The sequence below is a fragment of the Notothenia coriiceps genome, unplaced genomic scaffold, assembly GCF_000735185.1.
Source record: "Notothenia coriiceps isolate Sejong01 unplaced genomic scaffold, NC01 NC01_scaffold00038353, whole genome shotgun sequence".
Taxonomy (NCBI): Eukaryota; Metazoa; Chordata; class Actinopteri; order Perciformes; family Nototheniidae; genus Notothenia; species Notothenia coriiceps.
The window spans coordinates 46,700-72,236 of NW_011371054.1; the positions used below are offsets into that span (position 1 = coordinate 46,700).

General features: G+C 40.9%; 2 protein-coding genes across 2 annotated transcripts in view; both read left to right on the forward strand.

Annotated features, from left to right (window-relative positions):
- Nucleotides 1-354: 354 nt before the first annotated feature.
- On the forward strand, nt 355-9,239 carry LOC104968171 (protocadherin alpha-C2-like). Its single transcript, XM_010797742.1, has 3 exons — nt 355-2,956; nt 4,960-4,996; nt 5,841-9,239. Exons 1-2 carry the CDS (start codon nt 521-523, stop codon nt 4,969-4,971), a joined length of 2,448 nt encoding a protein of 815 aa, XP_010796044.1. The 5' UTR covers nt 355-520; the 3' UTR covers nt 4,972-4,996; nt 5,841-9,239.
- Nucleotides 9,240-19,346: 10,107 nt separating this feature from the next.
- Nucleotides 19,347-25,537, forward strand: part of LOC104968170 (protocadherin alpha-C2-like) — a 23,201-nt gene continuing 17,010 nt past the window's right edge. Inside the window, exon 1 of the mRNA XM_010797741.1 lies at nt 19,347-22,132. Coding sequence (XP_010796043.1) covers nt 19,592-22,132 — 2,541 coding nt within the window. The 5' untranslated portion in view covers nt 19,347-19,591. The remainder of the gene's footprint in view (nt 22,133-25,537) is intronic.

Here is a 25,537-nt window from a genome sequence, read left to right on the forward strand (position 1 = left end):
TAACATGTAAGAAAAACAACCAAAAGATGAAATAAACAATTATAAAAAACTATTTAAAAAAAATGAGTTGCATGAAATCTGGATATACAAATAAACTATGAACAGTATATTAATGCAAAAAACTCAAAATAATAAAATACAATGATAAATGCGCAGCATTGTTATGGAAAGTCAACATGAAATGTTTTTTGTATGAAAATATCTACTTTTTATTTTTGTGAATTAAAAAAGCCTGTTATACGTCTAGCCTTTTAATATATCCCCCCGCGTGTTTCCCCCTCTTCTTTCTCTTCTTCCTTCCCTTAATTCTCAGTGCGGCCCCCCAGCAGCCTACACACTCGCTGCCTCCGCCCCTGCAGAGCAGCGTTGTGAGAGCCCAGCTCCTCCAGCCTTACTGTACATGGCCTGCTGCAGCTACAACTAGTGGAGGCAAGAATGACACCGGCGCTCCCCTGCAACAAGACAACCTGATCGTAAGAACGGATCTCTTTTTATTCCTACATTTGACAAAATACACACAATGATGGCGCGTGTCATTGCTCCTTCACGGACACGTTTTATCGAGACTGCTTTCACATTCATTGCACTATGGGGCTGTGCGCTTTCCATCACTCGGTACTCTATTCCGGAGGAGATGGAAGAGGGCTCCTTTGTTGCAAACCTGGCCACAGATTTGGGTCTGGATGTTCGCAGTTTGGTGCAGCGCAGCGCAAAACTCGATGTCATTCACAGCAAAAATTACCTTGACATCAACAAAGAAACAGGGGAGCTGCTAATCCGCGAGAAGATCGATCGGGAGAACATATGCATGAGTAAAACAACCTCGTGCTTTCTGAAAATGGATGTCATACTTGAAAACCCAATTCGTATTTTTAACATTGAGTTAGAAATCATGGACATCAACGACAACGCGCCTGTGTTCCGCAGGAAGACAATGCACTTGGACATATCAGAGGCAACCCCTCCCGGTGAGAGATTTTCATTGACAAACGCCGTGGATGCGGACGTGGGGGCGAACTCTATCAAAACGTACTATCTCAGCGAAAGCAAGTACTTCAACATCGACATACAAACGGGCAGCGATGGCTCCAAATATGTCGATTTAGTGTTGAACGGTAATTTAGACCGGGAGGAGCAATCGGTTCATAATTTGATTTTAACCGCTGTAGATGGAGGGGTGCCTCCCCGCTCCGGCACAGCCAGCATCGTTATTAACGTGCTTGACATCAATGACAACGCCCCCCTCTTCAGTCAGCCGGTATTTGCAGTGAATTTGTCAGAGAACTCGGCTGCAGGAACACTGGTCCTCACCTTAAATGCAACAGACTTGGATGAAGGCACAAACGCTCAGTTAACATACTCATATACACTATACACCTCGGAGAAGACTCAAGAGCTCTTCTCACTTGATCCAAACTCTGGAGAGATCAAGGTGAAAGGGGTGATTGACTATGAGGAGAGTCAGAGTTTTGAGATGCACATACAGGCACAGGATGGAGGGGTGAACCCCAAGTCTGGGCACTGTAAAGTCACTGTGTTCGTCACAGATTTGAACGATAACTACCCTGAGGTGACCATTAAGTCTGTGAAAAGTGCCCTGACTGAGGATGTGGCTGTTGGGACGCTGATTGCGGTGGTCAGTGTCAGCGATGGCGACTCTGGGGACAACGGGAAAGTTGAGCTTACTTTGAATCAACAAGAATTCTTACCATTCCTCCTGAACAAATCCGCAGAGGGTTACTTTGAGCTGCTTGTTTCGAAGCCACTTGACAGAGAAATAGTGAGCAAATATGACATCACACTGAGGGTGACGGACAAAGGCTCGCCACCCCTAGCTGAAAACGAAACCATCACGTTAGAAATTCATGACGTCAATGACAATGCACCCACGTTCCCCAAGTCCTTTTACACTATCCATGTCGTGGAGAATAACCAACCAGGGGCCTTATTGACATCCCTTAGTGCATTTGACCCAGATCTCAATGAAAACCAGTACTTGGTTTATTTCATAATGGAGAAGGAGATTGTTAACACGTCTATGTCAATGCTGTTTTCCATCAACCCAGAGAACGGAGACCTTTATGCCCTGAAGACCTTCGACTTTGAGCGAGAGAGGGAATTCCTTTTCCACATCGAGGCTAGGGACTCTGGTGTTCCACCGCTGAGCAGCAATGTGACAGTTCACATCATTATTCTGGACCAAAATGACAACAAGCCTCTCATTGTGGCGCCTTGGCGGGAGAGGGGTACTGTCGTTGAGGAGGTGATACCGAGGTCTACTGAGAAGGGGCACCTGATCACCAAAGTGATCGCCATCGATGCCGATTCTGAGCAGAACGCTAGGGTCACGTATCAGCTCCTGCAGATCACTGACTCAACCCTCTTCAACCTGGATCAGTACAACGGGGAAGTCCGGACGACGAGAATGTTCAGTTACAGAGACCCGAGGCAACAGCGGCTGGTAATTGTCGCCAAAGACAACGGCGACCCTTCTCTCTCCGCCACCGTCACCATTCAGATATCAACGGTGGAAAACGTCAGGTCCTTTTCAGAGACCACAGAGTTGCCACTAGAGTATGACGTCTTCACAGACCTCAACCTGTACTTAGTAATCGGGTTAGGGGCTGTGTCGTTTCTGCTGCTGATAACCATCTTGGTTATTATTGTGCTGAAGTGTCAGAAGCCCAATCCAAAGGTCATCAAGATCCCCCAACCCAACAGGAACAGTGTGATCAGCAGGAACAGCATGATCAGCCAGAGAAGCTCCACCATCGCAGATTCCACCCTGATCTCCAGCGATGCCTACTGGTACAGTTTGTTCCTCGCAGAGACCAGGAAAGGGAAGGTGGTCGTGAGACAGCCCATAATTCCCAAAGGAGCTGGGTATTTTGTGTCCAGCATACCCAGGAGCATAGGGCCGAGTGAGACCACAGACTCCAGAGCATCCACACTGGAGGTATGTATGTTATAAATACTTTGTGGGTGATTACAGACAACACAGAGTGGCCGGATTGACAAGGGTTACAAAGTCAACTAATTTATGTGTTCAGAGGAATATTTTGTGATGCTTTTTTCCCCTGTAAGGCCAAAATATTTCATAGAATTAACTGTGGATCTACGTTGGTAGTACTGTTGATAGTTTTTGGAGGTACCAGGCCTATTGCATGATTGAATAATATAACACATTTGCTCTGAAACAGGCCGTCGTGCAGAATGAGTACTTTTACTCTTTGTACTGCAAGTACATGTTGAGGATGATAATTTTCTACTTTCACATAAATAGAAGTTAGAATTCAGGTCTCTCTTCACTGTGGTATTACTACTTTTACTTACCACACTATGCACAGTTTTACACAAAAAAACGAACATGTGTCTATAAAGTGCACTTCATTGTTAAACCTGTGGTTCCCAAACTTTTGGGCCTTTTATTTTTTACCAAAACACTCTGTATGTGTCAGTTTATGTCGAAGCATCTTGAATAATTTGGTTAAAATAACTGTTAGTGGCTTGAAAAGTTAAAATGATCTGGTGACCCTCTGAAGGGTGATGAGTGAATCATATAATATATATTATACAGTCAGTGATATAAAGTTGTTAGAACTCGCACCACCGCAATAACATCAAAATGCTACTGCACATTGATTAGTATTAAGAAAGTAATTATGTCAGATACAGTATGTTAGTATGATTCCACTGGCAATATTTTCTGCAAAAAAAAAGATGTTCTGCAAATTATTATCTACACGTTTGGGATGTCAGATACAGGACTTGTATTTGTACTGAAGTATATGTGCCATACTTTTCTTAAGACCAGGATTTGAGTTCTGGGCATATCATTTTCGACCCTGAGACCTAAAAAAACAGGCTTGGGGCTTAACAGGTTAAGACAAAGATGTGAGCAACTGTAACTCTCACACCTACTTCAAAATGCATTTAAACATAAACCAATGACTGAAAAAACAACAGTTGTGGAGGAAGTCCTCAGGTATTTATTTATTCTAGGCAGCTGATTTGACGATGTTATCTACATATTATTTTGCACATTAGTGAGTAGCTTGATCCCTCTGGGATAAATACATTCCTTTTGATACGAACATATACTAATTCATTTGGTGATTACATTTGGTATTGTTGATCTGGAAAAGTATCAAATAAATAAAATGTATGTAGTAGATGTGTGGAGTAGTAATATATAAAGTAGCAGAATATGGAAGTACAGCCCTCAAGTTACTTCCACCAATGAAAATCAAAGCTGTATGTTTGAACTATTAGCATTTATGTTGTGTCTGGCTTATTAGTATGGCAACAAGGGTGCGGAAAAAAGGGTCATTGAGAATAAAAATGTGAAAATATTGCATTATCCACAACATTTTTCTGTATTTATATATTTATAATTGGCAGTAATTTATCAATTTAAAAAGGCAACATAAAAGAAATAACAGCACTGTCATGTTGATGCTCATCATCAGGGTATTTCTGGTGCAAACCACCTGCACTTGATTGCATAATTAGGCCAAACAAATAACCCCCTGAAACAGAAAATATGCCACTGTTCTATGTTTTATGTAGGTCATTTATTGCAGATGCATAACACACAATCAGAGCATAACTGGTGGGTGTGAAATAAGGGGGAGCTACTTCAAAGAAGCCCAGACATGGAGGGGTTCTCTTCAAGGACAAGAGATATCGCTGTAATGAGACGCATTATGCGGGGGGTCTATAGAGACTGCTGCTCACAGCAGACTGTTATCAATGTGGAAGCGCTCAAACGCATCCAGATGTTGTTTGCTTTTACACAGATGGACCTGCAGACTGAACCCGAAACAAGTGATATACTGAAAGATTAAACAACATGAATATGCATGAATGTACAGGTGCATGTTGAAGGTGAGATTTGTGAACGATGTGAACTGAGTGTAACACGTAGCACTGAACTTGTTTCTTTTTTCTGTTCTTAAGTACTCAAAATGAAAGGAAGTCCATTCTACAACTGGAGGTATGCTGGTTGCTAACTACATTCTGTAGAGCCACTATAAGTGTGCAGACATTTTCTTTCTATTTGGTATAAATTCTTTGGCTCAAAAAACTGTCCCAATATGGTGTAATCTTCAACATATCTTCCTGATTAAATACAGCAAAAACGAATATTTCAATTGTCCGGTTAGTCTGTGTCTTTCACAAATACAACATTTTGCTCCGGTGTGATGCTATTGTGAGCAATTTAAATTGGCCAGTCTCTCAAGTGCAAAAACCTTTCAGCTCACTGAGAGCAGGGATTAGAAAGAAATTGGCTGCTGGTCAGACCTGTGTCGCGCACATCTGGCTAGCTTGGCGGAAAATCAGGGCAAATTGATGACGCAGATTAAAAGAGAAAAATTATATCAGGGAATGATTTGTCCCACATAGTTTTTCTCAGCATGTAACATACCTGAGAGCACAGACCTACCAACCATCTCTTTGCACATGAGCTCTGTCCTATGATAAAAATATGGAACCTATCCTTTTTTATTTCCTGTAATTACGGCCAACCAAATACCAAATATAGCATTGTGATGCCTGCCTGTGCATGCTTTAATTACACCATTTGCTTCCCTATTTGGCTTTTTCATATTTTACATTGGCCATTAGTTAAAATTCTAAGGGTGATTTGGTTAAATTCCTCAACAACCGATTTGAAAAAGGATATAGAAAAAAGTGATCAACTAATCCCTGAATTGAAATGTCCCTGATGGTGGCAGTAACCAGTCACAATCCATTGTTGCATGAGTGAGGACTTTCTACAAGTTAATATGGAGGTTGACTTTCTATGTTTGCTAATTCTATTTTCTGTTTTTAAGCAGCAACCCAGAAGAGAACTGCCATGATATAATCATCTCTTCATGGAGCTAAAATCCTTCCCTGTGACTCACAAAGAAGAACTGTCCTCCCTCTCTGTCCCTCGGCTCCCATTTCTCTCCAGCTCCTCCGATCTCACCGCTCTAACATCGACCACGAACCACCTCAGCTTTCTACCTTCTTTTCTCTTCTAAGCATGGGTCTGCATGATTCTACAAGAAAATATTTGGACATAGAATTGAAATAATTTATGGCAGGGTATTTGGACATTTCTAGAGTTGCCTCATGTAGTCAATCTTTCTTTCCTTAATGCTTTGAAACTCCTCAGTGGACATATTTGCCTTCTCTCCAGGGTTTTTACGCTGTGTGCTGTAGTTCTAGAAACCATCAGTGGCTCAACATATGCGCAAGTCGTCGTCATTCAACCTCCTTTTTACTAAGGGTCAAAACACGCCTATTCACAAAGACTCACATTAATCAGGGTGAATATGTTTCTTCCGTAAATATGATAAATACTGAACTGTAGCTTGTTACGTCACCGATTCAGGCTTTGCACTTGGTGTTTATCTTTTATGAACAATACTTTTTACTATATTAAGAGTCCTGCTGTTGAGCAGGCTGTCAAATGGTTACTTACCGATAAAATAATCAATGCTCTGATTTTTTTTTTACAATGTTTGTTGTTCTCAACAGTATTGAATGTGTGAACATGACAAAAAAAGAATGAAAGAAAGCTGTAAAATGGAAAAAAAATAATATACGAGATACATTGTTTCTCTTTTATTTTGATTATAGATATTTTAGCTCTATAGAAATTATAAGGAGAAATACTTTTTACCCGTGTAATGAAAACTTTTATCTGGCTTTATTGGGGAAGAATATACTGCAATATTGAATTTACTGAACTGTTGTCACGTTCAGAATCTAGCATTATACTGTTTCAGCCTCTCTTGTTGGGGCGAGAGAGCCAGGGTGAATGGGGGAGGTGTGTCCTCAGATCAAGTTTCTTTAGTTGAAGGACGTTTTGACATCACAAACTGGGGGCAGAGTGGGACACATGAAAATTCAAACATGATAAACTATATTTTTCAAAAAAAGGGGGAAAAGTATATCAAGCTTTTGCTTTTCACACGTGTAAGCTAGTATTATCCCAATTTAATTTCCACTGATTAAGCTGGCAGTATTATCTGCATCATTCCTTGCACACAAAATAATCCATTTAAATAATTAACTTTCCAAAGCAGTGGAAATTTGAAAATAAATATTTTGTAATGAAAAATACTCTTGGTTATTGGAAAAGAGTAAAACATATCCAAATGTATTCATCTTTGCCATGGTGCAAGGGAATATAAGGCAAGGTATTGTTTTATGACTATTCATGTTTTATAGGTATTTTATGTATTAACTTTTAATGCTGCTTTCGTGAGCTTATTCCAGGGCGTTTTCTGTTGCTTATTTGTAGTTTAGTGCATATGATGTTGTTTTGATAGTGTACATAAGTTACTATTAAGAACTAGAGTACTTTTGTTGACCTCAAAGGTAGCGCTGTTGCACTACTGTGAAGCCCAGGACTTTCCTTCCTCAGAAACAAGGAGCTCATTAGGATCTTATTAGGGTGCTAAATGATAGAATCTAATTGGGCTGATGGGATCCTGAGAGTAGTGGTATTTATAGTTGCGGTATTCTAAGTGATGACTCTGCAAGAACACATAGACAGTACAGTATTAAGCGAGTGACAGCACTTTGAAATATGCACCAGATCTAAATGTGATCGCAGCACGCACACATGCAGCGGAGGAAGAATATTTCCATAAGTATCGAGCTACGTATTCTGAGTCGGTGAAATCTAACCCCTCTCCTCCTCTCCCACTGTTTCCTGGTGTTAGTGGCACACCAGGCTTCCCAGACATAAACACAGCTGGTGGTCTGTCCTAAGACTAAACACGCCGTCACGTAATGAGGGATCTCTTGCTGTGGGAAACATGTTATGTGTGCAATAAATGCCTGGTTCCAACAGTGTTTAAAGAATTAATGAATTGCACATGCGATGAGCTCCTTGCGTGCCTTCTGCTTTGTAAAAGATATATGTGACTGTTGATGAATGAAAAAAAGACATGTCATACAATATTACAGATGACTGTGAGGGCTGGGATTGTTCTACTTTCAATGTAATCGGATTGTGAGGAAATCATGTCTCAATAACCAATTGAGTTGTCCTGATTGTCAAAAACAAGCACATTTTATCTAAAATGTCTACCAAAAAATCTAAAGTGAAATATTCTGAAAGTAGTATGGAAATATTGCTTCTTAATTACAATAAAAAAAGCTTAGTAATTTTTCATTTCTTTAAAGTATTTTATCCGTAGAGGAGTATAAAAAGTAGGCTTTACCATGTGGAACATTTTTTCTTTATTGAATTACCAGAAAACATGCTGTATCGCGATAAACATTGCTATTGAGAATGTTATATGACCTATGTCGTGATATACAATATCTTAAATGACATATCATGATATACAAGTATGAAGTTACCTACTGTATATCGTAGTATACAATACAAAATTACATGTATCATGATATACAAGTATGGAATTAACTATATCATGATATACGAAATAGGAAATAACATATATCGTGATATATGAGATATGAAATGACATATATCAGGATATATGAGATATGAAATGACATATATCAGGATATATGAGATATGAAATGACATATATCAGGATATATGAGATATGAAATGACATATATCAGGATATATGAGATATGAAATGACATATATCGTGATATATGAGATATGAAATGACATATATCAGGATATACACAATTGGAAATGACTTATATCGGGATTTACGAGACATGAACTTCCCTATATCCGGATATGAAATGTTAGCTATATTGCCCAGCCCTAGTCACAGTACCCCAGTGATAAAATACCTTGAATCGCTAAAGCGTTGTTGGATAGGGGCTCAGCCTTTCGGGTTTCAAAACAGATGTTCTATTGAAAACCGGTAAATGCATTTACTGTAAATTGAACCGCTTTATACTTTGTGTTTTTTATACAGTAGACTGTTTTGATATATTCTGTCTTCACTGTGATCAAATGGCACAGGAGGTGCTTGTGCTTGGTAAAGTAAAAGTGTGTTATTTCTCATTTGTACACAGCTCAGTTTTATTTCTCTGCTCATTTGCAAGTCAGATTGTACTGTAGAGTATTCTTCGAGAGTCGCATCAAACCTAATCCAGTTCCGTCCCACTTAGTGGATCAAAGAAAGTATGGGAGGGAATCGTCTTTAATTTATTTTCAAGTCTAGTTAATTGTCAATTTTTGATGTCGCTTATTTGGCTTAAATGTTCTGCCTGATCATGCTAGTTTGAATAAAGCTTTTTAATCTGTCTTTCTGTCTTTTCTGTGATGAGTTATTGAGAGTAACTTGTGGAATGTGACACACTTGCTCCCTCACTCTTAAAATTCTCTTGCATGCACACATTTTGACCCAATTCTCCGTACAACGCTCTGTTCAAGTTCTTGGAGAACTGAATAAAGGGAGATGTGGATGCAGTTCAAATCGCGGAAGCACACAAATAATAGTTTTGTCAGGATTAATAAAAGTCTGTTTTCTCTTTGACCATGTAGGGCTTTCAGTCTGCAGTCCTACAGGAGACTGATGCGTGAGAGTTCAATGCATTTCCATGAAGGAGTCTCATCATAATGAATGGCATCTATCTGTCTAGTCTAGGAAACTCTCGGTTTGAAAAGGACGTGTTCACACTCCAAAAAGCAAGAAAGATTGTAAGTTAAATAAGAACTGCTTTTGAAATGTATTAAAGCGGCTGCATTTTTGGAAGATTACTTTTAAAATATTCAAAAAAGTTCAATTTAGGATGATTTTCATGTTAATCAGGGTTATTCTTACTGAACCGACATTATTATAAAATATTTATTTCGTGTTAATAATACAAATAGGATACAAAATATAGCACCTTTAAAAGCTCACTATCTATTGGAGGAATATTTTGGGTGTTTTTTTGGTACAATTATGGCTACATGTTGTTCTTCTCCTTACACTCATATTGTGGAATGGAATAAAAAACACACAAAAATAGCAAAGTTAAAAGATGAACTGGACTAAAAGCATACATGTCTTTCTCAAATGATCTTTAGATATTGCGATATTGTGAAGTAACAATGTGAATTGTGACCTCAGTGGCTGAACATAGAATATGAATATCAATGTTGGATAGATGCTGAACCAAAAGACACAATTCATCTCACCAGCACTTTGTTGTTCTAGCACTACTATGTTAAAGGCCTTAAGCTCTACTTGTGCTGTAAAATAATTGGAAGCAGGTCGGAGGAAGTAGTGCACCTGTGACTACGTCCATGTGTGCTGAGCATTGCTGTATTTCTGCCAGTGCTCTTTGCAATGCTGGTGCTGTCCATGGCGCTGAATGTGTTCAGCTGCGATAAAGCAGGACACTGGGGTGCACAACACTGCTTATTATCACACTCTTTACTTGAGGGGGAAATTAGATTTGAAATCTGTTAAAGTATTTACTCTGCAGAGCTGCAATTTCACACATCATCTCAGTTACTTATTTGTACTGAATCGTAGGTAAGAATAGTATGTAGGGCAGCTTTGAAAAGCCACCCACGTCTCTGGCTTGTTCAGGAATTCAAATAGTATCAGTGGTGAAGAATAAAAAATGGCAACTCAGGTGGATTATCAGGCTCTGGTTTTTCTTTCACACACATGTCCCAGTGATGGAGTGTTAAAAAATAGATTTAAAAAATGATAACAGATATCCTTTCATGGCTCAACATTTCTTGTAGTTTAATGTGCTGTTTACACGAGAACGCAAACGGTTGTATCCGCTACTTTTTTCTTTCGTATAGCCTGTTCGTTCACACGAGGCCGTAACGGAAACGTGGAAACGGACCCCGACAAAAAGCAATGTAACATTCACAGACTTTCTTCTGGCTATTTCTCTCACAAAAAGGAAAATCATGCATCACAGGGCTCCAGGCCAGATTTGATCCCGGGCCATGGGTATCAGGATTCAGCCAGAACACACCAAGCCAGGTGAGCTAAAGTACCATACATGTTTGTTTAGTAATATACCAATATTGTAAAATATTGATATCACTATAAAATTGTAAAAAGACTCCTTTCTGTAAATCGTACTATACACTATACGTTAGTTAAATTGTTCTTTTTGTATGCTTTTTCACAAACTGGCCAAGACACGAAATGCACAATAAACAACATTAAAGATTAATTGTACTGAGAGCATTTTATTTTATTTCTTTTTTTCTATAGACATCACAAAACCTTATTTATTTTGTAATCTTTTTAGTAGCTATTAGTCCTATTGTTAACTTATATTTGTATGGAGGGTTAGGGTGCCAAAAGCAGCTGTGTAGCCTTTGGATGTTTCCACTTAACCTACATGTATGGCAGAAAAGCAGCCGCCTTGAATACTTTCTCCTGTCCACAGCGAAAGCATTATCAGATGATATGTGGTCTTGAAAAGGTTTGCAATTAGGCAGTCCATTATACATCAGGAATACTTTACACAGTGATGTTGTCTTTTGGCTTCACAATAAGAAAGGCTTGGTTCGCACAGAGCTAAACTGGTAGAAAGCATTGTATTGATCCAGTAAGTGTGTTTCTCTATTGAACACTGTCTGTTTCACTATGGAGTGCTTCAGAGATTGGTCAAAGCTGCTTAAGCATATTTCAACCAGATTATGTGGATTTACTCAATCCTATATCTAGATAATATAAAAGTAAATTTTGTGTCAATTTCAATGTATGTATTTGCATGAATCTTGAACTTGAAACTTGGTTCCTGTTCTAAAACGTTATGTAATGTTGGTTGAGTCCTTCACGGTACTATTTGGAGGCCAATCCTTGCTTAAAGTAGAAACAGTCAATTCCAGTTTAGGCATGCAGGTATATTAGCAGAAGGAGTTCTCTACTGCCCTCTATCTGGGTTTTTTCGGCCTGGATCACATGTGAAGGGTGTGACCGTGTCATTTTGCTCTATCATATCAGTTAAAACCATAACTATTATCACACATATCATTTAGATATAACATTTAACTGACCAAAAATGAAACCTAAGCTTAATACACACCCCCTTCTTATATTCAATATCCTCTGCAATTATCATCAAATGTTAACACTGAAAACTAAAGTGCACGTGAGATTTACATTTGTTAATCATGCTATGTTCAATAATGTTTTTTTAAATGTTTTAAATGTATTACACTTTTATTTTCTTCAAACTACAGTATTCAACAAATGTCTCAATCTTTTTTTTTTTGCAAATGTATTTTAGGTCCAATAGCAACTTTTTTTACTTGAAATATTATTTATAATTTTGTTTCATTTTAAAGTACAACAAATCTTTAAAGCAATACTTAATATATTATGATTATGATTGAAGTCGGACCCATTTCAGGTGAGGGTTGGCCTCCGCCAGGGCTGCGCTTTGTCACCAATCCTGTTGTCGACATTTAAGGCTGAAAAGACCGATAAAGAGTAGTGTTTTTCCTTTAGTACGTAGTTCCCGAGGTCCGGCTAAGACTAGGGCTCCTGGTACCCTGAGGCCAAGCTGTGTGTTTGTGGTTGCGGTCCACTCGATTCATGGTATGTACAAAACAAATGCATAGAACATAAACAAGGATATTTGATTTTTCGAGAATTGTGTGTGGTGTAGCATGATATGGATATGCAATTAAATTTTAACAGACAAACACATAGAAAAAGTTTGGACCGGTTCTGTGGCTTTACGTCGTTATTGGTTGTAATTTCTAATTACACATGAACTCTCGTAAAATAAAATAAAAGAAAAAAAGATACCGTAGTGTTGGTAATAAAAAAACATAGAAATAAATTACATCTGAATATATTCAGGATAACTTATTGAAAAAAATACCTCCTCTCAATCCACGGTGCGAACACATGGAAACCTACAATAGGTGAATTGGAGTACAACTGTCTCGTCGCGAAACTTAAAAAGGACAGGGTCGCCTGTAATAGTCACTATTACACCAGAACTTCCAACTGTTAAGTCCGTCAGGTAATATGTAGTCCTTAATGAAATGTGTCACTACAACAGAAACCCGAAGTGTTATTCTTTCCGAACCAAGCGTGTCTCGATTTTTGGCCCATCTTTTCGTAACATAACTAGGGTCATTCACACAAAGAGATAACTTGTGACAGACAAAGTTGATACCTTCACGAAGTCTCTAACCAGGTTTCGACGATTCGTATAAAGTTGCGTCTAGATACACCTAAAATGAGTTAGGATATAGATCTATTATATTTTCATTTAAAACACAGTTAAAGTTACATACATAAACGTACTTAGAACTTGAACTTTGAACAAGGACAAGATTTGCAATCACATCACAACCAACTCAGGAAGTGCCATGATAAACCTCGCCGGTTAGGAACGAATTTCATCTTTGTCAGTTAAGGGGTCAATCCGGTACGTCCATTATAATCGTCTTCCTCAAGAGATGACGGGAGATAGACCCAAAACCGGACCTAGTGTAACACTTCCCCACACTGGGCACAGAAAACGGATAGTACTAGTCAAATTTTGGTATTGTAATAAGTGTGTATAGTAAATCTATATTGTAAATTGACTGGTTTTTACTTTGGATTCGAATTATGTCGTGGGGGGAAGATATAAGTTATAGGAGACGTAATAGTAGTCTTACAATTGTGACTTTTGATTTCACGTGCACTCTAAATGTAAACAATTAGGTACGATACAAGTTTATTACAAAAAAATTTACAAATTTAACAAATGTGAAATAAAGAAGTTGATGTCATTAAGTTGTTTCACAGACGTTAGAAAAAAAAAAAACGTTTACATAAATCCAGGTTATCGTTGAAAAATGTAACTTTATAATAAATTATTAAAACAAAGTAGAAATTTCATGTTGTTTAGAAATTTCGTTTATGAATTATATAATACTAATTACTAACTTCAGCCTGGGTAAAGTCCACTCCCAACCGGAGGCTCCCGACGCGAATACAGGTGGTTAGACAACATTATATTGTACCTAGGCCTAAAGCTCCGCATCAGCATCCCCTCCCCCAGACGTTCAAGCCACCTGATTTCCTAACCGTGTGACGAAAAACGTCTACTACACCAAGACTACCGAAGTAGCAGACGCTGGAAGTCGTGAGTGACCTAACCAAGCGTTGGCTCACACTTCGCCGGACCCTACTCCTAGTCGGTGGATGTTTGACTCCGGGGTACCAAGAGTCGTCCTTTGGCTTACTGACAGGTGGGTTCATCACTTACTCAGGAATAGGGTTTCACTTCTCAAGGTTCATAACCCCGAACAAGAGCTCACCTCCTTTTACCTCGCACTCTACCCAGCCTCTTAGCCTCGGTCGCTCTCGCCATGACGTCAGAGAAATGCGGTGGCAACACTGCTTTCCCTCGACTCGTCTTCCGTTTCGAGAGACAGATGGCGCGGGTAAAAGCAAGGATGGGAGGTGGATACCAGTAACTTCCTACCCAGTACTGGCTTTCTTGCTCTAGCGCCCATTGTTCGCCGGCCTCTACCCAAAAGAGGCGTCCCACCGACCACAGAGGGAATCCTATTCCACTCTTCAAGCCAGTAGGCCCTCCCTGTGAGCCTCAACTTGGCGAGGAGGAAGCGCAGGCTTTCCTCGGTCAACTCCACCAAGCCGCGTGGATCAAATCCTACGGGTGGACCCGCAGGAGGGATACCCTGCCACAAGGTCCGTGCAGGGTCGACCTCTTCTCTGGGTCCCCATCTGATCTTGGTCTACCTCCCTTAATATAGAAGAATATAGAGAAAGCGACCGGCCCTCGGCGGAACCCTAGGGGTCAGGTCTCGACACACTACACCCGGTTCCCTTTCTTTCAAACCCCGAGAAGACGACCCTTGACGATGGAGGCGCTGGGGCTGGGTGCCTATTCGCCCTCCGTCTACCTACCTACCTACCTAATACTAACTTATTTTGTGTCACCTTTTCACTATATAAGGGTTCAAAGTATCAAATTCTATAATCAAGGGACCACTACGGTTTGGCTTTATATTAAAACAGAGTGTAGTACCAAATTGTTTATATAAAAGCAAACCGGTAGTGTCCCTTGATTATAGAATTGATACTTTGAACCTTATATTTAGTGAAAAGGTGACACAAAATTAAAGTTAGTATTAGGTAGGTAGGAGGTAGAAGAGGGCGAATAGGCACAGCCCAGCCCTCCATTCGTCAAGGTCGTCTCTCCGGGGTTTGAAAGAAAGGGACCGGTCGTAGTGAGTCGGAGACTGACCCCCCTAGGGTTTCCGCGAGGGTCCGGGTCGCTTCTCTATATTAGGAGGTAGACCAAGATCCAGATTGGGGAACCAGAGAAGGGGTCGACCTGCACGGACCTTGTGGAGGGATCCCTCTGCGGGTCCCGTAGGATTGATCCACGGGCTTGGTGGAGTTGACCGAGGAAAGCTGGCTTCCATCCTCGGCCAAGTTGAGGCTCAGGGAGGCCTACTGGCTTGAAGAGTCGGAATAGGGATTTCCCCTCTGTGGTCGGTGGGACCGCCTCTTTGGGTAGAGCCGGCGAACATGGGCGGGCTAGAGCAAGAAAAAGCCAGACTGGGAGGAAGTACTGGTATCCACTCATCCTATGCTTTTACCGCGCCATTCTGTCTCTCGAAACGGAAGACCGAGTTCGAGGGAAAGCAGTGTTGCCACGCCATTTCTCTGACGTCATGGCGAGAGCGACGAGGCTAAGAGGCTGGGTAGAGTGCGAGGTAACAAGGGAGTGGCCTTGTTCTGGGGCTCTATGAACCTTGAGGAAGTGAACCCTATTCCTGGTAAGGGATGAACCTCACCTGGTCAGGGGTAGCAAAAGGACGACTCTGGTACCGGAGGTCTAAACCTCCACGACTAGGAGTAGGGTCGGCGAAGTTGTGAGCCAACGCTTGGTTAGGTCACTCACGACTTCCAGCGTCTGGCTCTTCGGGTAGTCTTGGTGTAGTTAGACGTTTTTTCGTCACCACGTTAGGAATCAGGTGGCTTGACGTCTGGGGAGGGATTTGCTGTTGCGGGCTTTAGGCTTCANATTACTGACCTAGCCATCTACGTTTACTCAAATTGTTGTACAACATGCTGCCCCCTTTTAGTAAATTAGATTGCTTAAAGATGTGGTATGTAATTCACTTCAGACTTTTTGTTATATTCCATGGAATGCTCTTAACATCCCGATAGCAATGAATATATTAAATGCTTTGACAATAAATACATACAAAATTTCATCTGTGGAAGCCGTAGCGCTGTAAAAAGTACGACCAATCATTTTAGCCGGTCCGGCTAAAATAACTGGATGGCCTACCTGCCTGTCAGCCTTCCATCTGTGCACAAACTTATCTCGTGCCCTCATTGGTCATGTGCGCGTTCGTGTGTGTTGGAGGAGGGGCTCTGTAAGGAAGTGGCCGATTTTTTCCGGCTGTGTATTTCAAATTCTAGCGCACTCGAGCTGGTTTCTCCAAAATTACCTACCCCACCTTTAAGTACATTTGAATATGTTTTCATGTTGTCATGTTGTAGAGACAAGACACCTATGAGCACATCTCTGGTAAAGACTGGTAAAAACTATTTTTTACAGATCTGTTGGTTATATCACTAATACATTAACAAAATCACACACACCTTTGACAACGAATGTCGTGGATAACCCTATATATGACTTTTATATAGATGTTTTACTTTCTTGCATTGGTTTCACTTCTAATCCCTTTTATAGAGATAACACATTACAAAAACAGATATTTTCCTTAACTGATGTTAGCAGGAGCATATATTTATTTAAATGTAGATATTTTTTTATTTTGTAGTTCATTATCATTCCTTTACACCCAGCCACATTGTGTGTAGTTTTAATGCATATCTGCATTAACATGGGATTTCCCTCATCTGATTAACACGCCCAGTTATAGATTATATTTGAATCCAAGTAACTAGGGCTGTGAAATTTTCCAGCTCTGCCATGAGTATATAATAATTAATAATGGAGTAAACCATACATCTCCACCTCAATTAAATTATACATTTGACTGTATTATTAATTGACACACAAATATACCCAACAAGGTCAAATGCACATTGAAAAAACATACTCCCCTTTGCATGCAAACATAGCCAGTAAATATACATGTATTACATTTGTATACATAATATTTCATTCTGTCACCTCCCCCATCCTGAGCCTGAGGAACTGACCCTGGTGCAGAAGTTACTTCTTGGCTGATGCTTCTTTTGTCATGCAACCTAACCTGGTTTGTGCGAGCATCTATACTTAACAGTTGAGAAATATGAGAACAATTGAAACTCCATTTCTGAAAACGCCACTCCTATTGATGCTTTTGCATAAACGTATAATGCCTCAGAACTGCTATCTACTATGTTTTTACCATCTCTCTGCAATGTTAACTGGACCTGGAGTGATGCATGATCCAAACTTCCTCCATTAATGTGGCATCAACACATCCTACTCTCTTTTCCAACATAAAATAGATATAGGACTAACATTATAGAAAACAATATGTGACAAAAGAGCCGGTGAATTTAATTTAAAGGTGAAACAGACAATGACTACAAATTCCACTAGAATATACCGACCAGGGTTTGGGCCGCACTCCACCAGGAAATGTAACGAATGGCCACTCACAGCCAAAGAAAGTGTGAAATTGCATGAAACACAAAAGTAAAGATAAAAAAAGAGGCAAAAAAGTACTTAACCACGCATTAAAATGACTCTTCTAATCAATTGACTATATGGTGTACTGTACATATAAGAAGCCTCTGAAATCGCAAATAAAAAAGGAACAATTAAACAATGAGCCAGTATTTGCAATTACACACTGACATTTGAACCTCAAGGCAATGCAAATATCTAAGTTCACTTAGGAGAACATGCTGCCTCTTACATCAGTGTAAACTCTTGCTTGTGTCTCCCCATGTTATAATTTGTTTCCCTGATTTTTTTAACAAACAACTGCAAGGTTGGAAAGCAAATCCCTAAACAGCCAATGGAATAATTGAATATTTGCATTTATTGAAGAGTACAAATATAAGAATAAACCTTAAAAACATAAGATATGAGTGGTTTAGCTTGATCTTCCTCTGATAAAGGCAACACGCTCAATCCTACATGTTGATGAATGTAGCCTCAGTATTTATTTATTTATTTAACATATTCTGCACGCTCTCCATTATTCCCATAGTATACCCCTATATCACGTTTCTCTTCGGGATATACTATCATAGAGAGGAAATGAGACTCCTGCTTTATGGGGTCCACCACGGGCATCTTAGATATGATTATGTGACCTGACAGTCTGAGGTCTGCCTCTGACAGTGATCCATGTGGAAGGAAGCTTGTGATTGTCAGTTCAATGCTTTCTTTCTTCTGCGCCTTGCCCAAATGCTCGCCATGCGGGATGGCTCACAGAATCGCTACCGGCAAATGAACCATCTTCATGTCTCCAGCATACAGACAAAGGGAGACACACACAAGCCGGTCCCCAAATGTGCCCATGTGCGACCACGTTTCTGCTTGTATCTTCCATGTTGGGGGGTGGTGCCGGTGTTAAATATTGTGCATATGAGCCTCGACCTTGCCTTTTATGAGCAACAGTCCAGTAAAATGTAAAAACGTGAAATAAGATAATTTATCATCAGGTTTTATTTTACGTTTTCAACATAGGCTAGGTTTTTCAGCCAAGTGCTGCACAGCATTTCTGATTTACGTTATGAATTACCGGTGTTGCTGCGATTATAGGGATATTTATTTCTGGGGGTGCTTTTAATGTGGTGGTCGTTCATTAGCTCCCAGACCGTAAGCAGACATCGCAATGGAGGCATGAGAGGCGAGAAATGGGTGGGGAAGGAGGAGGGGAGCTGCGCCACATTGGAGAGGAGAAGGCAAGAGTCTGAGCGCGCGCTGAGGGATGTGTTGCTTCCGAAGTCAATTCAGCTACAATCAGTTAAATAACCTCCGGTTCTAGTTTTCAGAATAAATCTTCTACATATTAACATACTAACTGTGCTGCTAAATTTTTAATAAGGCACACGGATTTATTGTGATGAGTTGTATGTTTGTAGCAACCACACGCAATACAATACATTCAATGAATGTAATAAACTCATAAAAGTACTATTATTGCTTGCAAAGGTGTAAACTCATTATGCATAATGGTAAGAATTAAAGAAACTATAAGTCAGGATTGTATTAAAAATGTAACAAGCTATGACTCCCAGCACCAATTGAAAGATCGTAAAATAAAAGTGCTGCTCAAGTTCCAAAAATCCATGGACGTGTTAACTTATTAGAGTACAATGGGAGTGGGTATATGTGACACGTTTCTTATTTTATTTTGAAAAGACTCCACAACGTTTCCGGTAATCTTGGTGCAGAATTCGACCGGCTTTACCTAACTCACAGCTCCAGAGGCAGGGAAACACACCCGTCAGCAACGCGCATTGGAGATAAAAAAGCGCATCACGGACAAAGGAAATATGGGTGCGCTGGAGAGGGTTCATCTCCGCCGGGTAGCACAATGGATGAGCTGCTTGTGCTTCTTTTACCGGGAGACCAATTAGCCCACCTTAATGAGGTGCTGGGACACAAGATACTGCAAGCTAAACAGGCGGAAGGCTGCGTTTAATCCGTCTGCGGATCCTTTGAGCTTGCAATGGCTGTGACGGGGATATGTAACTGGATAGGGAATAATGTGCCTTTTTATTTTGTGATATTTTCCTTATTTTGTGGCCTTTCCTTTGGACAATTGCGCTATTCTGTTACCGAAGAGCTCGAAAATGGGGCACTGGTCGGCGATGTGGCGCATGACTTGGGGCTGGATATTCGAAAGCTCTCCACCCGAAAAATTAAGGTAACCTCCAACAGCGGTAAACGCTATGTGATTGTCAACCCCAAAAATGGGAAATTACTTGTCAACGAAAGGATCGACAGGGAGGCACTGTGTGATTTATCCAACACCTGCCTCATAAATCTGGAGGTGCTGGTCGAAAATCCCAATGAGGTGCACCACGTCGAGGTGGAGATTGTTGATGCCAATGATAATGCGCCGCAGTTCCCCAGAGACGAGTACCAACTAGAAATCACAGAATCTGCTTTGCCTGGGTCTCGTTTCCAAATTGAAAACGCTGAAGACCCAGACATTGGTTCCAATTCTGTTCGCATGTATCAGCTCAGCACAAACGACCATTTCGCGCTGGTGTCCAACAAACCCTCCCTGAATACAAAGCACATTGAGCTTGTGCTCAAAAAGCCCGTTGATCGTGAACAGAAGCCTTACCACCAATTCATTCTAAGTGCTGTGGATGGTGGGACGCCAGAGAAAACAGGCACGGCCACAATCAATGTCCGGGTCCTGGACTCAAATGACAATGTCCCCACGTTTGACAGCTCAGTGTACAAGGTGAAACTGTTGGAAAATTCGGTCAAAGACACCCTGGTTATCCAACTGAATGCATCTGATCTGGATGAGGGCACAAATGGAGAGGTGTATTACTCTTTCAGCAGTTACACCCCTGAGAGAGTGAGGCAGATGTTCAGCATGAACACCAATACTGGAGAAATAAGAGTGAGGAGCAATGTTGACTATGAAGAGACCAACTCCTATGAGATGTACATCCAGGCGATGGACAAGGGCCCTGGTGCCGTGGCAGCACACTGTAAGGTGGTCGTAGAGGTGGTTGATGTAAACGACAACGTTCCCCAGATAGTGCTGTCATCTCTGTCGAGCCCCGTGAGGGAGGATGCCCGTGCAGACACCGTAGTGGCCCTTATTAGTGTGACCGATCGAGACTCTGGCGCTAACAAGCAGGTGAGCTTAGAGATCCCAGCAGGCCTCCCTTTCAAGATCAAGTCATTCAGAAATTACTACACTCTGGTTACCTCAGCCTTCCTGGACCGCGAGACCACTGCTGCCTACAATGTCACTCTGAGTGCCACAGATGGAGGGAACCCTCCCCTCTCCTCTCAGAAGACGATACAGGTGGATGTGGCTGATGTTAATGACAACCCACCCCGATTTGAGCAGACCTCGTACACCGTCTATGTGGGTGAGAACAACGCCCCTGGAGCCTCTTTGTGTACTGTGAAAGCTCAAGACGCAGACATCAAAGAGAACGCACGCATCACCTACACAGTGCTCAATGACAACAACCATGGCATCCCTGTCACCTCGTATGTGTCTGTGAAGGCCGATACAGGGGAGGCGTATGCCCTGCGAGCCTTTGACTATGAGTCACTGAGAGAGTTTCACTTCCAGGTCAAAGCCCAAGATGGGGGCATTCCTCCACTCAGTCGCGTCGCCACCGTCTACATCTACGTAATGGATCAGAATGACCATGCACCACTGATAGTCAACCCTCCCGGCAACGGCACACGCTCCTTGGAAACAGTGCAAAAGAACGCAGAGCCTGGTGTCATGGTTACCAAAGTGGTGGCGTACGATGCAGACGCAGGTCCAAACGCCTGGTTGGTGTATGTGCTGGAGACGGCCACTGACCTGGACCTGTTCAAGGTGCACGAACACACAGGGGAGATCAGGACCACTCGGAGGATCCTGGAGGACAACTCCACATCTTTCGGTCTGACTGTTGTGGTAAAGGACCATGGGCAGCCTAGCCTCTCCTCCACTGCCACCATCAATGTGGCTGTCATGGAGGTGCCGCCCAAAGTGGCCCCTGACCCGAAGAGAATCATACGCCCCCACAGCACGCTGCTGTTCTCCAACGTGACCCTCTACTTGATCGTGGCTCTGAGCGCCACCACATTTGTTTTCCTTGTCACTGTTGTGGTGCTGGCAATCGTTCGTTGCCATGCCTACTGCACCCAACCTGGGTCTTGCTCTCCTTGCTGTGTGTCGCAGAAGCCCCCTCCCGATGGGGGGAGCAGCAGCGTGAGTGCTGGTGGGGTAGGCGGCGGAGGACCTGGAGCACAGCCCAATAGCAATGTGATGCTTCGGAGAGACCTCAAAGTGGAGCCTCACTACATCGAAGTGCGTGGTAATGGCTCTCTAACAAAGACTTACTGCTACAAGACCTGCCTGACAGCCACCTCCGGCAGTGACACTTTCATGTTCTACAACACGGGACGACCTATCAGTGGCACCTGGGGCAGCGGTGCCGACCGCTTCTTCACCAATAACAGTGGATTTGTACGCAGACTGAGCATGCCTGATGCCTCCATGCAACTCTGCCCAGAGGTGGGTCATTCATTCTTTATGTTTACCTTTGTGGGAGGTTAGGACTGGAAGGTCATGAATCACCATGTTTACACATTAGTTGCTTTAACGTACATAGGGCTGCAAAAAAAACACCTTTTTTATACAATGTGGATTCATCTGCAGAATATTTTCTCGATTCATTGTATGCACTATAAAATACAAGAAACAGAAAGTCTGTAGTCTTCTAATGTTTTGTAATGTCAGTGAGAAACCTAATGATATTCAGAATAATATGATATTTAAGAGGCTGAAAACAGCATTTCCTGACATTTGTCCAGAAAAAAGAACAATCAAGAATAATCGATGATCAAGAGATGTTAAGATTATCTCCATCAACTCAATCGATAAGTCAACTAATCGTTGCAGCTCTACTTGTATGACATATTTGCTAGCTCTAAACAATGTAACATCCCTTTTTAGTACATACTAAAGATGACTTTTCATTAGGTCTATTGCCATAGCAGGCATTGTCATAATTTCTGTCTGTTTGATAGTGTTGCTGCAGGGCGTTGATATTTCTGTATGTCAAGTTTGATCGCCTCCTGCAATGAATTGAATCCTTGCGTGCATCATTCTCTCTGTGCATTTCCCACTTGTGCTGTGCTGTCGCCCAGCCCAGCTCAGCACTCACACTACATTAGTGTCAGGCCTGATGCTTTTCAGGGTCTTCTGTTATTTCTGATGATTCAGAGATTTGTGTTTCAGTTTGAGGTTGTCATCACATCTACACTAGGAACAGGTCACGTAGTATTCACAACTCTCTCATTCTCTGTGCAAGTGTGTTGGACTTTAGTGTGTGGGGGCAGACTTGTGTGTGTGTGAGTTGTGTGTGACTGTTGCACTGGAGCAGTAAGGGTTAAGTGACTTGATCAGAGGCCCTACATGACTAGTTGTTTCTTCTGAACTTGCACAACTATTCTATATGAGTTAAACAGTGAATGCCTTCACCTGCCAAGCCATATCTAATGATTTAATTCCTCACACACTACATCAAAAATCCCTGAATTACATGACATATTGCAACAAAAAACACCAACACTATTATCACTGATATCGCTGTTTAATTGACATGATGCTAATCGAGATGCTCTATATACATGCTTTCCTGAAGATACATGTGCCATTTGTTTAGACCTCTAATGTTGACATGTTCATGTTGGAGATTTATGGAATCCATGTTGGAGATTTCTGGGTATATATTTTGCCTTTATGCAGGAGACGTTAGATTAGAATCTAAAAATATTGGCATAATGTATTTTTTCTGTCCGATTATTAAGGCAAATGCTGCTAAGGTTAGGCGTTCATCTCTGGATGCATCATCCTTATTGGTTGCCAGCCACTGGTACATTAGTTACAAGAAAATCTCCAACCAAGACTAATGTAGCACTGTAAATTAAATTAACCTCCGGCCGCTGTTCCTTAGCCCTGTAAATTAGATTTACTCAAAGATGCTGGTTCTCCCAGCAGGAAACACTCCCCTCTGAATTGAACTGAAGAACACAATGTGCCAGCATTATCTGGGACACTTGCTGCTGCCTGAGCAGGTTTGTGTCTTAAACACAGCTTTTTTGTTTGTTTTAAGGGTTATTCCATTACGAGGCTACAACCCACATGATGCTGCCAAATTTTTGCATGAATGCAGCTGTTCACATTATTTCATACAGTGCAGCTAGACGGTACCTATTCATGAGGAAAGTGATGAGTAGGCATAATCAGGCATGAATGATTAGCTCATTAAAATAGGGCTTTCCCCCTATGAGAACTACTGTATATGGTATTTTTTTAATATGAAGGCATTATCATCAGCAAAATGTGTCCATCATCAAAGGCAAAGGAATAGCCGTCTTGGCAGCCTTAACATAATGTCCAAAAATCTCAATACTTTTAACCAGAGCTGCAACTAACTTATAACTAATCTTGTCAATAATTATTTCCCTATCAATAATTTTTGTCCGAAAATTGGAAGAAATGTCAATCAAAGTTGCTTCAACATCTCTGAATATCTTCTCGTACAAATTTTAGTCTATAACCCAAATGTATTAGTATATGATGTAAAAAAAAACTTTGAGAGGCTAAAAAAAGCATATAAATGTATTTATATCTAAATAAATCTTACCATTTACACCATCACAGCTCTGATGAGAGCTAATGTAAGATCATTTAAAATAGTGTTACATATGTTGTTAAAGATTACCCTCATCCAGGCAATGTGTTTCAATTTCGGTATAGTAAATATCCAAGGTATGTAATATAGAAGAAATTAATTTGTGAAACATATTGACCAGTTGTAACATGCATTGTCTTACACTCAGACACATTTGCGATGCTATACTGTACTGATATTGTTTATATAAATGCCTCAGGTAATACAATGGTTGACAGTAAACACGTACATTTACTCAAATACTTTACTTAATTACAATTTAAGTTCCCTTATTTGAGAATTTTCATTTCTTGCCACTTTATACTTTTACTCTATTGAAATGCACAGGAAGTGTTTCATTTTTTACTTAACTACAATTATCCCTTAGCTTAAGTTACATTGAAAATTCAAATTAATAATGAAAATGTACAATTACTAAATATTTTATGAACATATTAGTGCATCAATTATTATAATTCAATAATATAATACTGTGTACTGAATTGTTTTATGATTAGGCCACTGTGCAGGATGAGTCATTTTAATTGTTGTACTTTAAGTATTTTTTGACGCAAATACGTTTGGTTACTTTCACTTTATACAGAGTAAATCTACTGTTTTGTATTACTGCTTTTACTTTAATAAACGATCTAAATACTTCATCTACTACCCGGCTAATATAAACCAGAGGTATAGGATGCGGTTGCCCTGGCGATAATGGCTCTTGCTTATTGGTTTTCAAAGGCAATTATTCACCACAGGTACTGCTGGGACTTCCAACCACTCAGCTCAGCCCGGGTTCATCAGGAGCAGACAGAGACTCACAGTTACACACACACACATACACATCTGTCTGTGCACACACACACGGCCACCCAGCACTCAGGGAAAGGGCATTTCCCCCCCCACTCCCACATTTATAGAGTCGCAGAGTGACACTGTCCGCAAAAACTCGTCAAAATGGCGTCCAGTTACTGCCCTTTTTCAAGTCCTGTGTCTGTGGATATCAATATGCATATGTGTGTGTGTGTGTGTGTGTGTGTGTGTGTGTGTGTGTGTGTGTGTGTGTGTGTGTGTGTGTGTGTGTGTGTGTGTGTGTGTGTGTGTGTGTGTGTGTGTGTGTGTGTGTGTGTTTGCGTGTGCGTGTGCGTAGTTTTTTGTTACTTTGTTCTGAATGCTGAACCTGCTGCTCCTCACAGAGAGAAGAGGGGAGAGGCTGTGTGAATTACTTTACTTTGTGG